The 18,133-nt window shown below is 44.1% G+C and overlaps 1 protein-coding gene across 2 annotated transcripts in view; it reads left to right on the plus strand.

Annotated features, from left to right (window-relative positions):
* Positions 1–18,133, plus strand: part of LRRC2 (leucine rich repeat containing 2) — a 40,425-nt gene that overhangs the window by 12,316 nt on the left and 9,976 nt on the right. For both annotated transcript variants that reach the window (XM_006071561.3, XM_006071560.3), the window contains exons 3-5: positions 4,575–4,782; positions 11,471–11,627; positions 16,454–16,590. In XM_006071561.3, the coding sequence (XP_006071623.1) occupies positions 4,575–4,782; positions 11,471–11,627; positions 16,454–16,590 (502 nt within the window). The remainder of the gene's footprint in view (positions 1–4,574; positions 4,783–11,470; positions 11,628–16,453; positions 16,591–18,133) is intronic.

Genomic DNA, 18,133 nt, shown 5'->3' on the forward strand with positions numbered 1-18,133 from the left:
TTATAGACGTCATGTATAGATCCCAAAGCACCGGCTAGTTGATTACCCAGTGCTATTCTCCAGCTCAGCTCCCTGTGACTAAGACCTTCGTAGTAGTGTGCTAGCCAATGCCATCAGCAAGATAGTTTTCTCAAATGCTCCTGTTCTCCTAGATTAATGACAAAGCATGAAACTCCACTGATACCTGAAGTGGTTTCTGAAGAGCAAAAAGTCTGATTATGGGGGAAACATTTGCACATAGTCCTGGGGAACCAGCCCTGCAGAGATATGGGATCAAGAACTCCAAGCCGCCATAACAGCAAGTGCAAACACCCTCAGGCAGGGGTTTGCCTGGGTGGTTCAGGGAAAAGCCAGGAGGCTACAGAAAAAGTAAGGGAGGGAGAGAAGTGGATGAGGTCAGACAGGCAAGGGGAGGGCACAGACCTGCAGGGCCTTAGGCCATAGTGAGACAATTGCTTTATTGGGTGAAACGAGAAACCAGTGAGAGATGCGGCCAGAGGCATGACATGGTGTGACTGACACTGTCACAGGTCCACTCAAAATTCTGGATGAATGTAGACTGTCGGGAGGCAAGAGTGTTCCCTGCTCAAAGATGCTGGTGACTTGGACCAGGATGTGAGCAGTTAAGATGGTGAGGAGTGGCCAGATTCTGGTAAAAATGACCCTATTTGCTGATGGGCTTGATGTGAGATATGAAAGAAAGCACAGAGTCAAAGATGACCCTGAGATTTGGGGTCAGAGCACCTGGGAAGTCTTTTTACTAAAATGGAGAAAGAAGCAAGTTTAGCAGGTGCAGATAGGAGTTTGGGTTGGAACTTGTCAACTTTGGGATGCCTTTTACTTATTCAGGTGGAGCTGTTGGGAGGCAAGGAGGCTGGATTCACTGAGGACGCCTTGGCTGGAATGATATAATTGGGCCTCGTCAGCACATCAGATCAGATCAGATCAGTCACTCAGTCGTGTCCGACTCTTTGCGACCCCATGAATCGCAGCACGCCAGGCCTCCCTGTCCATCACCAACTCCTGGAGTTCACTCAGACTCACGTCCATCGAGTCAGTGACGCCATCCAGCCATCTCATCCTCTGTCGTCCCCTTCTCCTCTTGCCCCCAATCCCTCCCAGCATCAGAGTCTTTTCCAATGAGTCAACTCTTCACATGAGGTGGCCAAAGTACTGGAGTTTCAGCTTTAGCATCATTCCTTCCAAAGAAATCCCAGGGCTGATCTCCTTCAGAATGGACTGGTTGGATCTCCTTGCAGTCCAAGGGACTCTCAAGAGTCTTCTCCAATACCACAATTCAAAAGCATCAATTCTTCGGCGCTCAGCCTTCTTCACAGTCCAACTCTCACATCCATACATGACTACAGGAAAAACCATAGCCTTGACTAGATGGACCTTTGTTGGCAAAGTAATGTCTCTGCTTTTGAATATGCTATCTAGGTTGGTCATAACTTTCCTTCCAAGGAGTAAGCGTCTTTTAATTTCATGGCTGCAATCACCATCTGCAGTGATTTTGGAGCCCAGAAAAATAAAGTCTGACACTGTTTCCCCATCTATTTCCCATGAAGTGATGGGACCGGATGCCATGATCTTCATTTTCTGAATGTTGAGCTTTAAGCCAACTTTTTCACTCTCCACTTTCACTTTCATCAAGAGGCTTTTTAGTTCCTCTTCACTTTCTGCCATAAGGGTGGTGTCATCTGCATATCTGAGGTTATTGATATTTTTCCCGGCAATCTTGATTCCAGCTTGTGTTTCTTCCAGTCCAGTGTTTCTCATGATGTACTCTGCATAGAAGTTAAATAAGCACGGTGACAATATACAGCCTTGATGTACTCCTTTTCCTATTTGGAACCAGTCTATTGTTCCATGTCCAGTTCTAACTGTTGCTTCCTGACCTGCATACAGATTTCTCAAGAGGCAGATCAGGTGGTCTGGTATGCCCATCTCTTTCAGAATTTACCACAGTTTATTGTGATCCACACAGTCAAAGGCTTTGGCATAGTCAATAAAACAGAAATAGATGCTTCTCTGGAACTCTCTTGCTTTTTCCATGATCCAGCGGATGTTGGCAATTTGATCTCTGGTTCCTCTGCCTTTTCTAAAACCAGCTTGAACATCAGGAAGTTCACGGTTCACATATTGCTGAAGCCTGGCTTGGAGAATTTTGAGCATTACTTTACTAGCGTGTGAAATGAGTGCAATTGTGCGGTAGTTTGAGCATTCTTTGGCATTGCCTTTCTTTGGGATTGGAATGAAAACTGACCTTTTCCATCCTGTGGCCACTGCTGAGTTTTCCAAATTTGCTGGCATATTGAGTGTGACACTTTCACAGCATCATCTTTCAGGATTTGGAGTAGCTCAACTGGAATTCTATCACCTCCACTAGCTTTGTTCATAGTGATGCTTTCTAAGGCCCACTTGACTTCACATTCCAGGATGTCTGGCTCTAGGTGAGTGATCACACCATCGTGATTATCTGGGTCGTGAAGATCTTTTTTGTACCATTCTTCTGTGTATTCTTGCCATCTCTTCTTAATATCTTCTGCTTCTGTTAGGTCCATACCATTTCTGTCCTTTATCGAGCCCATCTTTGCATGAAATGTTCCTTTGGTATCTCTGATTTTCTTGAAGAGATCTCTAGTCTTTCCCATTCTGTTGTTTTCCTCTATTTCTTTACATTGATCACTGAAGAAGGCTTTCTTATCTCTTCTTGCTATTCTTTGGAACTCTGCATTCAGATGTTTATATCTTTCCTTTTCTCCTTTGCTTTTCGCTTCTCTTCTTTTCACAGCTATTTGTAAGCATATAGATGTATTAAATGCCAAGAGACTAGAATGTCTGCAGACAAGGATGATCTGTATTGCTATCAATTTTCTACAACTTCAATCCCTGCAGGGTTGTAAAATAGCTTAGTCTAGTCAATGACAATGGTGCATATCCCTATAGGATTGGATAAAATCCACCAGGGCTCTGGCATTCCAAATATCTACCAGTCTCTTGCTTTCTTGAGCCTTCCATTTTTTTTCTTACAATTGACAGTGTTTGGTAGTCAGGGAAAAGCCCTGGCCTCAGAGATGTTCCCACGTCAGACTCTTTGCTCTGTTCCTGCTCCTCCTGACCCCTTGGCTCCTGGGCTTGCCTGAGCCCCCAGAGCCGACTGTGATTTTAGTGCATTTCTCCTTCAGGTACCGCTTGAGAGTTTCCATGCTAAGACTGACCCTCTACTCCAGGGTTTTCGTCTGTTTGTTCGCTCAGCATTTGTGTTGCCTTGGGTCATGTAGACGCCGGGGCTGCACTCGCAGCCTGTTTCTGAAACAGCCGCCTTTTTAAGCCCGGGACCCCGCCTGCCACCAAGTCCCTGAGTTGGGCTAAGAAGGGCCCAGATGTCTTCCTGAATGTTTTTTGTACCAAGTTCCTATCCAAGGCAGGCTACTTATTTTGAGACAGTGTCTCTGTGTGATAGATTTGAAGGACAGCCACATCAAACCTTGTTTTGTATCACACAGAAGGTTAACCTATTAAATGCTCCAAGCAGATATCAAATCTCTAAATGGAGAAAGATCCCCCAGGTGCCCAACACTGTTCTAATGACCGTGTGGGCATCAGAAGGGCAGTGAGATGTAGTCCATCGTCATGGAGCTGATGACCAAGCTGGAGGACAAAGAAAATTATAAAGTGATAGGTTAGAGAAGTATTCTGGCCTAGAGAATTCCATGGACTGTATAGTCCATGGAGTCGTAAAGAGTCGGACACAACTGAGGGACTTTCACTTTAGGGAGGTAGCAACGAGAAGGTACTGGGAGTAATGGGGAGGCTGAGGAGTCCTGGGCCAGCTCCAGTGTCTGACTGAAACTGAGGTTTATGAATAACAGGTTCATCTGTAGGAGTGAAGTTTCCTAAGGTGGCTGGTGGTAGACCTTCTAAAGTTATATTTTATAAACTGGGGCTGTCTGTATATTTCTATCCATATGCTCCTGTGTGCGTGCTAAGTCGCTTGAATCATGTCTGACTCTGTGCGACCCTATGGACTGCAGCCCTCCAGGCTCCGTGGGATTCTCCAGGCAAGAATACTGGAGTGGGTTGCCATGCCCTTCTCAAGGGGATCTTCCCAACCCGAGGATCGAACCAGGGTCTCTTAAAGCAGGTTCTTTACCACTAGCGCCACCTGGGTTGATGGCTCCTGGAAGATCAGCAAATTCCTGCATTTTTAAAAGTTGCATTAAAAAAAAATTGGGGTTAGCACCTTATAATATCAAAAGATATTGTAATTAATCAGAGGAATAGGTAATTTTGGTAAAAATTCCAGCTGTGTAACTTCTGTATTTTTAAGTCAGATTTGCTAAAAATTCACAACTCTGAAGGTTTAAGATTCCTACCCACTTCCCACCCCCAGATCCCCCACTGCAGAGGAAACAGGAGAGGAGGGGCGGGGAGAGGGGATGGAAGTGGAGGGGAGGGCTCTTCTCCGGCTACTGGGAAACTGCAGGTGATGAGAAGGACTGCGCATGCGCCCAGGTGGCTTGCCCGACTTCTCCAGGCAGGTGACCGCGACCTCTGCCGCCCCGTTTTAGGATAAAGGAGGAGTGGAACTTCGTGGCCGAGTGCAGGAGGAAAGGCATTCCCCAGGCCGAGTACTGCAAGAACGGCTTCGTAGACACCAGCGTGAGGCTGCTGGAACGGATCGAAAGGCGCTCTCTCGCCGCTCAGAGCGCGCTTTCCAAGGAAAGAGACAAACGGAGCAGTGAGTTTGTGTTTGAACTTTCCGGCGATCACTGGAAGGTGAGTCCACGCGCTCCTGTCCCCGCAGCAAGTGGAGGCTGGTGCCGCGCTGCGGCCGACGTCTGCTGCTTAGGCTGAGCTCAGGGCATTGACCTTGGTCCAGCGCGCTCTTGTCTTTAGAGAGATTTTTCTCTGGATGCGGAGGATCCCTTGCCTGCTATAAGCTGAGTTCCTGCATCTTTTCTGCGGTGAAAGACTGTGTAGTCCTGAAAAGAGCAGCGGGATCCCCTTGGGTCTCTCTGTGAGGGACTGGGACCCCAGCGGCTCCCCAGGGTGGCGCAAGTCTGTAAAATGCCTGATTCTGCCATCTTTCCCCACTGACATTAAAAAATAACTGTTTGCCTTTTTTTTTTTATTTAAAAACCCTGAGCATGTAACCTGCCTAACTCTGACTTTGCTGACTCGTCACAGAGTGCAGGGCTGCAAAGGAATTTTGCAGTCAGATTTTCTCTGAGATTCTGAGGCCAGGGCAGAAATGTCTTCTGTTTCTTTCCTCAAGTGTGCCTGGGTCCTTCCTGCTCCCACTCCGCCCAGGTTGCCGCTTGGCTTGGAGAGGCTGCCGGTGGTCTGACAGTTCCTGGTTGAGGCAGCACCTGGGGTGGGTATGCATGGGGTAGGGGAATGAACTCAGGCTCTCTTCCCTTCAGTGGGACAGGTTTCTCCGGACCTGCCCCCCGTCTCTCTGTATGCCACCGTTTTGTGGCCGAAAGGCCTCTGGACCGGAAACCGAGTATTTGGGGGTGATCCTTTATTGGCCCCATGACCTGAGGCAGTTTACTCCACTTGTGTGCATTGCAGCTCCTTCTCTGTCAAACGGTGCTGCTGCTTGCCTTGACCCCCTCTGAGGGCCCCTGTGAGGGTTAAATGAGCAGATACTCTGTGACACTGACCCATTAGCGACACATCCCTATAAAAATGGGAGAGACTATGACTGAAACCTCTTTAGTGGCCTTTCTCCTGCATCCCCATCACTGAGATTAGTGCTGCCTTTTCTGGGGCAAGAAGGAGGGCCTGTCTGGATTTCTAAGTAAATATCACTCATAAATCATTCTCATGTACCATCATCAGACCTGACCCCAGACCCCTGGGGAACCTGCTGAGTCCTCTTGACTCACAGCACCTTTGGAAACCACTTTACAGAGCATTTAGTGAGTGCCTGGAGTGGTAAGGGGATAGGAAGAGGGTTAAGAGCCAGGCGGCTCGGGACACTCCAGGGTGAACCTGTGGACAGTGTCTTCATTACTTACAGTCTTCCCGTCCCCTCCACTCTGCTCCCTGAGCTGGTACCCTATTCTCACTGGTACTCGCCCCGGGAGAGACTCTGAGGCCTCCAGCATTCATCGGTATGAATTTCAGTTGCTGTTTTCCCTCCCCAGAGAGATTTATGTTTCAGTCTTGCCTCTACATAAGGAGTGAAAAGCTCCATTAAGGGATTTTTGCCATGAGTATTAGAGTGCTTGTGGCAGCGAGGGAGTTCTGGCCTCTAGCATCACTCCGGGCAGCAGGCCTGGTCCCTGCAGGAGGCCAGCATGGAATGGACAGGGCGGAGGAGCTTCTGGGGCTTTGAGGACTGGGTGGGGAGGCTCGCCTGGAGTCCCTTAGAGCTGGCTGTGGGGCTGTGATCTGTGACTAAAGGTACCTATTTGGAGGTGGTACTAGGGGGCTAGTCATCCTTTGTGAGCTGGAAGCACCCAGGCCCTGGGCCCTGTTCTTTCAGGAAGATTTCTCCAACTTTATTCAACATGTCTTCAATAGAAGATTTCACTTCTACTGTCTGTCAAGTTTTCAATTTCCAAGAACTCTCTGTTTTGTGAATGCATGCATCCTGTGATGTGGCTTTATTTTCTACTTTTATATATATTATAAAATTTAAGATAACTTTAAAATTTTTTTTTCCTGTTTTCATGGGGCTTAAAATTTTTTTAATTTATTTGATTTTGGTTGCACTGGATCTTTGTTGCTGCGAGGGCTACTCTTTAGTTGTGGTGTGCGGACTTCTCATTGTGGTGGCTTCTCTTGTGTAACGTGGGCTCTAGGCATACAGGCTTCAGTAGTTTGGCTCCCAGACTCTAGAACACAGGCTCAGTAGTTGTGGCACACCAGCTTAGCTGCTCTGTGGCATGTGGGATCCTCCTGGACCAGGGACTGAACCCGAGTCCGCTGCATTGGCAGGCGGATTCTTATCTTTTACCCCACCAGGGCAGTCCTCTTGGGACTTTCTTATCTATCTTGATTATCAATAGCTTTTTGGATGCAGTTTCCATCTTTCAGGGTCTCCTTTTTCTTTTAGGGGGTTTGCATGTTTTAGGGGGTTTGCATGTTAGGGTGTTTGCATCTGGCATCTTGGGGCTGCCTGGGAGCTCTGGAGACACTGGATGTCGGGAGCACTGAGAAGCTGATTAGAAGGTCCAAGTGTGTTTCAGGTAGGGGCTTTGTTTTTTGAGGGAGCCCCCATATCACCAGTGTGCTCCCCTCCACCCCCGCCTCAGAAGTACATATTTATGATTTGTCTGCAGCTGGTGAGAGCCCACGGAGAGAGTACTCTCTCATCCTGCAGGTAGGGACAGGCCTGGCAGCCTGTGCTCTGGAGAGAGGAGGGCTGGGGGTTGAGTCTTGGTATCCATCACTCATCCTATGGTTTCTGCCTCCCCCCCGAAATGTGCCCGAAGGTCCCCAATCCAGGGACTCCGGTTAACCCCTCCAGTAGATAAGCCTCAGTCTCCTACAGGGACAGTAGCTCTGTGACGTGGATAGGGGCAGAGATCTGGTCCTAGACTTTGAACCTGACCTCCTTCTTTCTGCCCTGCCTTCCTCCCTCACCTCCGCACATCCCTGGCTCTTCTACTTTCTAACTTTCTGGGGCATCTGGTGAAAAGATCAGTTCAGTTCAGTTCAGTCGCTCAGTCGTCTCCGACTCTTTGCGACTCCGTGAACTGCAGCACGCCAGGCCTCCCTGTCCATCACCAACTTCTGGAGTTCACTCAGACTCACATCCATCGAGTCAGTGATGCCATCCAGCCATCTCATCCTCTGTCGCCCCCTTCTCCTGCCCCCAATCCCTCCCAGCATCAGAGTCTTTTCCAATGAGTCAACTCTTCACATGAGGTGTCCAAAGTACTGGAGTTTCAGCTTTAGCATCATTCCTTCCAAAGAAATCCCAGGGCTGATCTCCTTCAGAATGGACTGGTTGGATCTCCTTGCAGTCCAAGGGACTCTCAAGAGTCTTCTCCAACACCACAGTTGAAAAGCATCAATTCTTTGGCGCTCAGCTTACTTTATAGTCCAACTCTCACATCCATACATGACCACTGGAAAAACCATAACCTTGACTAGACGGACCTCTGTTGACAAAGTAATGTCTCTGCTTTTCAATATGCTATCTAGGTTGGTCATAACTTTCCTTCCAAGGAGTAAGCGTCTTTTAATTTCATGGCTGCAGTCACCATCTGCAGTGATTTTGGAGCCCAGAAAAATAAAGTCTGACACAGTTTCCACTGTTTTCCCATCTATTTGCCATGAAGTGATGGGACCAGATGCCATGATCTTCGTTTTCTGAATGTTGAGCTTTAAGCCAACTTTTTCACGCTCCTCTTTCACTTTCATCAAGAGGCTTTTGGGTTCCTCGTCACTTTCTGCCATAAGGGTGGTGTCATCTGCGTATCTGAGGTTATTGATATTTCTCCCGGCAATCTTGATTCCAGCCTGTGTTTCCTCCAGCCCAGCGTTTCTCATGATGTCCTCTGCATAGAAGTTAAATAAGCAGGGTGACAATATACAGCCTTGATGTACTCCTTTTCCTATTTGGAACCAGTCTGTTGTTCCATGTCCAGTTCTAACTGTTGCTTCCTGACCTGCATACAGGTTTCTCAAGAGGCAGGTCAGGTGGTCTGGTATGCCCATCTCTTTCAAAATTTTCCACAGTTTATTGTGATCCACACAGTCAAAGGCTTTGGCATAGTCAATAAAGCAGAAATAGATGTTTTCCTGGAACTCTCTTGCTTTTTCAGTGATCCATCAGATGTTGGCAATTTGATCTCTGGTTCTTCTGCCTTTTCTAAAACCAGCTTGAACATCTGGAAGTTCACAGTTCACGTATTGCTGAAGCCTGGCTTGGAGAATTTTGAGCATTACTTTACTAGCGTGTGAGATGAGGGCAATTGTGCGGTAGTTTGAGCATTCTTTGGCATTGCCTTTCTTTGGGATTGGAATGAAAACTGACCTTTTCCATCCTGTGGCCACTGCTGAGTTTTCCAAATTTGCTGGCATATTGAGTGTGACACTTTCACAGCATCATCTTTCAGGATTTGAAATAGTTCAACTGAAATTCCATCACCTCCACTAGCTTTGTTCGTAGTGATGCTTCCTAAGGCCCACTTGACTTCACATTCCAGGATGTCTGGCTCTAGGTGAGTGATCACACCATCGTGATTATCCAGGTCGTGAAGATCTTTTCTGTACAGTTCTCTGTGTATTCTTGCCACCTCTTCTTAATATCTTCTGCTTCTGTTAGGTCCCTAAGAAGTTCAGGTTGTGTCTTATTGTTCCTGCTGCTGGCCTAAGACTGAGCAGGTCAGGGGGCGCTGGGTTACCATCTTTCAGCTTTCTAGCTACCAAGACCTTGTTGCTACTGCCTCTCTTCTCTTTCTCTTTGCCCTCTTGTAAGATTTATGCTTTCAAAAAGGAATTCTTTTACTGTCTTTTTTCATAGAGAGGAGCAAAAGTATATGTGTGTGTTCAACCTGCCATCTTCACCCCGTTCCTTTTATTTTTATTTAATGTGCTATCTTAAGATTTTTCCCATGTTATTAAAAATGGTTATGGATATAATTTTAGAAGGCATTGTAACTTTTGCAAGCGTGCTGTTATTGGAAGAACAATATGAGAGAAGTTATTTATGAGGCACTTGACCATTGAAACTTCAAGAAAGAGAGCGTTATTATGACCTGGGGTCAGCTCCCTGATGCCCCAGCTCCTGTCTTGTCTGAGCTGCAGAAGGAAACCGTCTGGTCTGGTGTGGGTGGCATTCGGATCAGGATGAGGAGGTGTTGAGATGGATTTGCCAGGCCTGGGTGCTGGGGTCAGTCACGCAGGGCCCTATACTGGGAGGGGCCCTGGGCTTGATTTAATGCTCTGCCATCTCCATCTTGAAATTCCTAATAATTTTTAGAAGGGGCCTGCAATTTCATTTTGTCCTAGTTCCTGAAACTACGTAGCTGGAACGTACCCTAAGTAACCCATTTAAATGTCTTTGGATTTCAACATTCCTCTTTTATTTATTTTTAATAATTAATTAATTTTTTGGCTGTGCTGTCTTCACTGCTACTCGGGCTTTTTTCTAGTTACAGTGAGCAGGGGCTGCTCTCTAGTTGCGGTGCGTGGGCTGCTCTCTAGTTGCGGTGCTTGGGCTTCTCATTGCAGCGGCTTCTCTCATTGCAGAGTGCAGGCTCTGGGCTGCACGGGCTTCAGTCGTTATGGCTTCCGGGCTCTAGAGCACAGGCTCAATAGTGGTGGTGTGTGGGCTTGGTTGCTGCACGTCATGTGGGATCTTCCTGGACCAGGGATCGATCCCCTTGTCTCTTGTATTGGCAGACAGATTCTTTAACACCGAGCTACCAGGGAAGCCCTCAGTTTTCTTCTTTAAAATGGGCCTGAATCATGCCCACTTTGCCTATCTTGTACTGTTATCTGAGAGCATGTTAAAGATGAAAGGACTTCTGTAAGTTACAAGCTTAATCCACATATCCAAGAGCAGTTATCCTAAAGCCCATTCCAAGTACAGGTACCAAGCAAAGGGTCACTGTGGACGCTCTGATTGCTGCCTCCCCCCCCGCCCCACCTCTCCCCTGTACATTCCGGCCCCACTTTGCTGATGGTGCGCTGTGGTCAGCTCTATGAGGTCAGGGGACATGCATGTCCCGCAGTGCTCAGCACACCTTGTTGAAGTAGGCGCTCGTAAGCCCATGAACTGAAATTCTCCAGCTGGCCAAATAGCCCCTCTAAGGTCTAATGCATTTCTCAACACCTTTACGATTTTATCCCAGACCACTTGAGGCAGGGAAGATCCTGGATACATCTGAGTTGCTCTCTGTCACTTCAGAAGTGAGGGCCAGAAAAGGCGTGCCCTTGAGATGTGGCTCAGCATCCAGGTCTCCCCACTGTCCTTCTCGGCTCTTATCCTGTTAGACTCATAAAAAAATTCAGAAATTTGGCACAGCAAATATTAAGCCTTTATCAGATATTTTAAAGAGCAACTATCAGTAGTACAGAGGAAGGGAGATGGAGCACACATTTTAAAATCCAAGTCGTGGCCAGATTTTACTTTTAAACGATGTTAAATCCATATGTTGTAAATAAATAATATGGATGTGGCTTGCGGTGGGAGCCTGGTTGTCAATGTCCACCCGGCATTTGATTTTAATAATATGAATTCATGGCCCTTTTGAAATTGGGCTCATCTGCTACTGTGGAGTTACTGCCAGCCACAGCATCTTGCTTTCTCCTTGGAATGGCTGCAGAGCTGGCATGCGTGCATGCTTGCTAAGTCAGTTTAGGCGAATGCTCTCACCCACGCTCCCTCTCCTCTGGGTTTTGGAACGAGTGCATGTTTTCCTTGGCTTCATGCGTTCTGCCTCTGAACTCCTACACAGGGAGGAGCTAGTTCTGACCAACGGGTTCCCTTCTATTCTAGGAGTTCCCAGATTCTTTGAAGGAGCAGACACATCTGAAAGAATGGCACATCAGCAATACTCTGATTCAGATCATTCCTAAGTATATTGAACTGTTTCAAGCCATGAGGATTCTGGATCTGCCAAAAAACCAGATCTCCCGTCTTCCAGCTGAAATTGGTATGTTCCTTAGCTGGAACCTTCAGGCCCCTTGTCTGGGAAGTAGGTGACACGGAGAACTCTTCCTTCTCCTGCTGGCCCAGGACGTCGCTGTTCGGGGCTGTTTCATGTCTCTCCAGAGCTGCTGGTTCACAGTGTCCCCTCTGGGTAGTGATGCCAGGATCTCCCTGCATAACTCAGCAGTGCTGACATCTGCCACTTCCTTAGAAATGGCAAGACTCATGAGAGAGCAGTGCTGTGTTTAGAAACTTTTTGGTTTTTTTATTTTAGCTTTAGAAATACAAACATGCAATAATGTATTTATTATAAATATAATATATTATTGCCACATAAGAGTCCACTGATGAGTTTAGTTTAGCTTATGGTTTTATTTTGGTCCAGATTCTTTATTTTCAATCATTCCGTTGTTCACTCGCTTCACCATAAGTGAAGTCCATGATAATGATCGTCACTGCTTTTCTTTCTCTCGTGCGTGAAGCACATGGCTGTTCTGGGTACATAGTCGTTATGATTCTTCTAAGACACTCAAGTCTTTCTGGAGACATATCATCCCCATAAACCTCTGTCATGAGCAGGGCAAAATAATTAAACATTCTAGAAAGACATAAAATGTAGAGTCAACTCTCTCAACAAAGATTATTTCCTGGTATCAAAATTATACACATATCCAATGTTCTTCTAGAGCTCTACATTGTAGCCATATTTATAAATATATGTTAAAATATATGCCCATTAAATATATTTATATGTATGCTTATGTAAACATATATGCACACTAAACATACTTCCATAGAAGAGCTTATACCGTGTTCTCCAGCCTAAGCCTTCTTTTCCCTTATCATACCTTGAAGATGGGGATGGACTCTAGGGTCAGGCTGATTGGGTCTTTCACTTACTGAAAGGTCACCTTAGGCAGGTCACTCACTGGTTTTCAGTTTCTCTATTTGTAAAATGGTGATAATAATAATAATATCTACTTCACAAGGTTGTTGTAAGGATTAAATAGTTAATACAAAGAAAGCGTTTAGAACAGATCAGCCCTCAACAATTGCTAGCCACTGCCACTATCATTGGGCTTCCCTGGTGGCTCAGCTGGTAAAGAATCCGCCTGCAATGCAGGACACCTAAGTTTGATCCCTGGATTGGGAAGATCCCCTGGAGAAGGGAACGGCTACCCACTCCAGTATTCTGGCCTAGAGAATTCCGTGAACTCTATAGTCCATGGGGTCACAAAGAGTCAGACATGACTGACTGGGTGACTTTCACTTCACCACTCCCATCATCATCATCATTGTTATCTTTACATAAATGTTATTTTTCAATATCAATATCAATTTCTTCATTCTCCCTAATGGCTGAGTGAAGATTAGGGTATGCTTTATTTAACTTGTTCTTTAAATATTTTACATTTAAACTAAGTAATTGGATACTAGATCTAAGATTCTGAAGGCACAATTCTAGTCTGGGTAGCTTGGGCAAATACTTTCATTTCTTTGCATCTTTTATCCTCCTTTGTAGGATAAGGGGTCAGACTAGGTGATTTTTTAATAATATTTGCCACCTTTAAAATTCCCTCCCTAGTTGAGTGTTTTTGCATGTCAAAAACACTGTGGGAGGGGAGGGGAAAGAAATCTCAGAAACTTTACACATTCTATACTGGATATAAGTCATACATAAATATCTTATCCACCTTGTAACTTTGAGTCTATTTCAAGTCAACTGAATATAATTCAGCCAAATACAGCCGTGACTTCGGCAGAGTCACAAAAATTCTCCTCACATGGCTGAGAAATATATCATATCCCTAGTTTGAAGATTCTTGTGATGGATAAGTATAAAATTTTTATTGTTACATAGGGCATTCATAAGAAAAGTAAGGGTCAAATAATAAAAAGAGAGTCTTTAGGCGATGTAACTAGCCCTTGTTTTATTCTAGGGAGTTATTTTCTGTTGCTTGCTTGCTTCTTAGATGCTAGTTGAGTTATTAACTTGGAGTGTTTGGAATACATCTTCTTTTCAAGCACAACTATTGTGGACATTTAGGACAAATCATTCCAAATGTGCTGAAAAGAACTAAACATATACTAATTCAAGACATGATCTTTTCCTAGTGGAGTAGGTATAACTCCTTACACACTAGAGAGAAATTAAAAAAAAAAAAAATCAACAGAATGTGATAGGCCAGAAAGAGGACTGAAGAGTTGTGTGTTTTTCTGTGTTTTTTTTTTTTTTTTTTTTTAGCTCTTTTATGTTGAATGGCTCTCTTTTGTAAAGGAAGTGGAACTGGATCTCTTACAGAGCTGTTTTAGAGAATAACTGAGCATTGGCTGAGCAGAGTGGGTGAGGGGAAGTGGTCACCAAATGGGGTATCCTGTTTCTCGTTATCAGGACAATTATTTCTGACATTTGACATCAAGGAATTAAGCATGACAGTTAGCGGTCCTCTTAACTCTGAGGAATAATCATTAAATGGATTTAAAATAGCTAATTATTGAAGTAGTTTAAAACTGTTTACTCAACTAATTTAAAGTATGTAAATTCCTTAATGCTTTCTTTGGGCTCTAGAAGCTAGAAGCCTCTGGACAACAAATTGTACCTCAATTGGATTATATTTTGCTCACTGGCAATTAGGTCTGAGGGCCCTGGGAGAATGGGCTACATAAGTAGGGAGATTTCATTTCAGTTGGAAAAGATCCTGGAACATTGCAGGAAAGGATAGACTCGTTAGCTATTTAGAAATATAATATGCTGGAGCTATGATGCCTGTCTTAGTCCATTCAGACTGCTATAAAAAAAACAGACTGGGTGGTTTTTAAACAAAATAATTTTTTTGCTCACAGTTCTGGAGTCAGATCGGAGTGCCAGCATGGTGGACTGAGGGCCTTTTTCTGGGTTGCACACTTCTTACTGAATCCTCCCATGGTCGAAGGGGCCAGGGAGCTCTGTGGGATCTTTTCTACAAGACCATGGATCCCTCATGGAGCTCCACCCTCATGATCCTACCCAACCATAATTAGCTCCCAAAGACCCCACCTACTAATAATAACATCACTTTTGGGCATTAGGATTTCAACATATGAATTTTCAGACCATAGCAGTGCCTTAAAGGTTTTATTTTGGTTTTTGTGACTTGGGACCCTTGTCACACTGAAAAACTGTTTTTTCCCGGATCTTCAGGCTCATGGTGCTTGATGACAATGCTGTTAACTATCTCTGATGGGGACTACTGAGTTCATCTCAGATGAATAATGCCAAGTTCTTATTTGTTGAGAGAGGAAAAGTAGTGTTTGTATAATGAGGTCAGATATCATGAAAATGTGGCAAGGAGAACAACAATGTGAATACAAACACATACAATTTCTTTATGTCTGTAAATTATTAAAATGTTATATCTGAGGTAGACTTTCCAAAGCTACTACTTTTCTCTGCACTAGCTAGAAGGAACTTGTATACAGTTTTCTCTCCAGTTACCTCTTCTTCTCTTTGCATCCCCTTGCGATAAATGCATGTACGGTTGGTATAAATGTGTCCTTAATGTACTGGAGCAAAGGCCTCCACCAACCAGATCAGGTAACTCTTTAACAGACACATTTACTCTCCTGAGTCTGGAGACTAGACAGCTTAGAACATTCACACTATCTGTGCCAATCTTAACTTTCCTTATTTAAACTGAAGAAGGTTTGTGTCTTACAGAAGCTGGGCCTATGGAGAGCGTTAGTCTGATCACACGCTCCCCAGCCCTCCCCATAAGAGAAACAATCTTTTGTTATTTTATATTAGCCCCCGAATCCATCCTGCTATTTTGACACCAATACCTGACTGTAAGGTTGCAGGTGCAGTGTATACCAGGTGGGTAAGTTAGAGGGGCCACTGATGTTCACAAGATCATCATCATCTTTTAACAGTGAGACCACAAAAATTGACTCCAAAGTGGCTTTACCACCAATATACTGTCTTTCTTTGTTTCCCTTTCTCATTTATAAAATGGCAAGAAAATTTGTATTTTCAGTGCCTGCTCTGCAAAAGTAAACAATACTTTTGGTTTTCTAACTTTTAAACTTAGATTAAGAATGTTAAAGTAATGCTTTAGATCATGCGTGACATGATTTTTGGAATATTAAATATATTTACTCTTGTACTGGTTTCTGATTTGAAACTGGTCATACGTTTAGTCAATCAAGACAGAAGTGGGATGTGGTGTTTCTCCATCAATCTGTTCTTGCCTAATATTCTTAGTGTGTTCACTTCCTGCCTGTGAAAGGGATTTAGGCTTTTTAAAAGCACACATATTCTTTAGGAAGCACAATATGTCATAATTAATAAATGCAAATATGAAGTGAAAATAAATGAATTCCATGCAGCCTATGAACAGTCTCCTTGTTGAAGTCATTTACCATGTACATTGAGCTTTGTGTGTATTTCAGTACTTAGCTTGCCTCCCATCAGAGTCTGCCCCTAGGAACTGGACCACTTCAAAGCCATTGCCTGTTACTTCATTCATCATACGATTTTAGAGAGGTTTGCAGGTTTTGGGCCCTGACTCAGTCTATGTGGAGGAAAAATCCCCCACATCCCCCTTGCCTATAGTTTCACAAAGGATTAAACAGATAAAAAATAAGCAAAAAATGCTCTGATCTATGACCAAAATGCTTAAGATAAAAGATGAGCAGACATTTAATCAGAGTGCTTAGAAAACAAACACAAAATCATGTTTCATGCCTTCGCCACCATCATTTATACAAATGTTTTACATCTTCGTTTTGTTTTTTGTCCTTAAAAGACCTTAATGAACCTGCACCATGCCTGTTGATTTTTTCTGATAACAGGTTGTTTGAAGAACCTCAAGGAACTCAACGTGAGTTTCAACCATCTGAAGAGCATTCCTCCAGAACTGGGAGACTGTGAAAATCTAGAGAAACTGGATTGTTCTGGAAATCTAGAATTAACCGAGCTCCCTTTTGAAGTAAGAAAGAAACATTTTTGCATGGTGATTTACTTTTACTTGGTTTGTGACATGGAATGGTCTATAATATGGGGAAAAAGTTTTAGAAGATAAAATCCATCTTTACTTAAGTCACATTTTCATGACATTTTAATCATCCTAAACCAGCTAATATAAAGTCTTTAGAAATGTACTTACACTTGGCTACAACCCAAATTTAATTTCAGAGCTGCTATCAAAAGAAAACTAGGCAAAATAAATCCTATTTTCATGCAAGGTATTTTTATCTAATGTCTATTTAATATGTGATGCCTGATGTCCATAATGCAGATCCCAACTTGTTTACCCATAATGTAGAAAAAAATTGGAAATAAATAAGGTGGATAAAATTTTAAAAAATTTAAATGCAGATAAGTAAAAGAGCCCATAGATATGATTCGAGAAGTCCATTAATTAAAAAATATCCATTTGTTTCTTTTTTGTCTGTATTCATTGGGGAAATGATTTTAAATTATTTTCTGATAAAATGAAACAGATGAAAGTCAACAGTTTTTGTTGTTAAATAAAACTCAACAAGCTTCTTGTGCTTGAAGAGCAATAAGGATCTCACAAATCCTGCTGCTAATGAATAGGCTAAAAATAGTGTCGCTGGTAAGGCTCTGACAAGGCCCTGGCCACTGACTCTGTCTAGTCCTGGAAGGCGTATTCTTCTTTCCTGGAAACATCTGGGTGAGAGGGAGTGGCTGCTTAGCACCTGTGTGACCCAGGACATGCCAAGGGATGGTCCTGGTGAGGGGGCACAGCCAGGGCTCAAGGTTTTCCCACAAGCTTCTCGTTCCCCAGTGCTCCCATGTTTACAGAGAGGCCCAGTCCTCTCCCAGATGTGCAGGCTGGCAGCAAGCCAACTCACCTTTGACCTCTCTTGCTCCCGTGCCCCATGTCCACTCCATGAGTAAGTTCTGTTGGGCATGCCCTTCCGAATAACAGTGGAGATTTCTGATCGTTTGCCGTGTCTCTTTACCAATTCAAGTGTGAGGCTCCTGAAGACTTGCCAGAACCCATTAAGACAGGCTTCGCTACGTCACACTACTCTTTGAGGCTTACACTTTCTGTCTTCTCTGGCTTTGCACATGCTGTTCCCCTCCTGAGTGTCCTCCCCAACCTTTCCACCTGTCAAGGAACCTCAGGACCCAATTCAAACACTCCATTCTCTGTGACTCTTTCCTGACCCCTGACTCTCACCTCACTCCTTTTTCTGTGTTACTGAGTGTTGCAAATTGGAAACTTCTTCACACTAGTTCTTACTACATAAATTAGCCTTGCTCATTTATGAAAATACAAACACCTCAAGGGCAGCCGCTGTGAGCTATTCGTCTTATCACCCCTAGAAGGTAGCACAGTGAACAACACACAACAGGTGTTCAGAATATATTCTGTATTTATCTGTTTTGTGTATGTTCACATAAATGCCTTTGGAAAGAGACGTCAATCTAAAAATTATTAGTTGAACTTAATTCCCACTGTTAAAAACTAATTAGACACAACATTGTAATAAATCAATGCT

This window comes from Bubalus bubalis, chromosome 21 (assembly GCF_019923935.1).
Source record: "Bubalus bubalis isolate 160015118507 breed Murrah chromosome 21, NDDB_SH_1, whole genome shotgun sequence".
In the NCBI taxonomy this organism is placed as follows: Eukaryota; Metazoa; Chordata; class Mammalia; order Artiodactyla; family Bovidae; genus Bubalus; species Bubalus bubalis.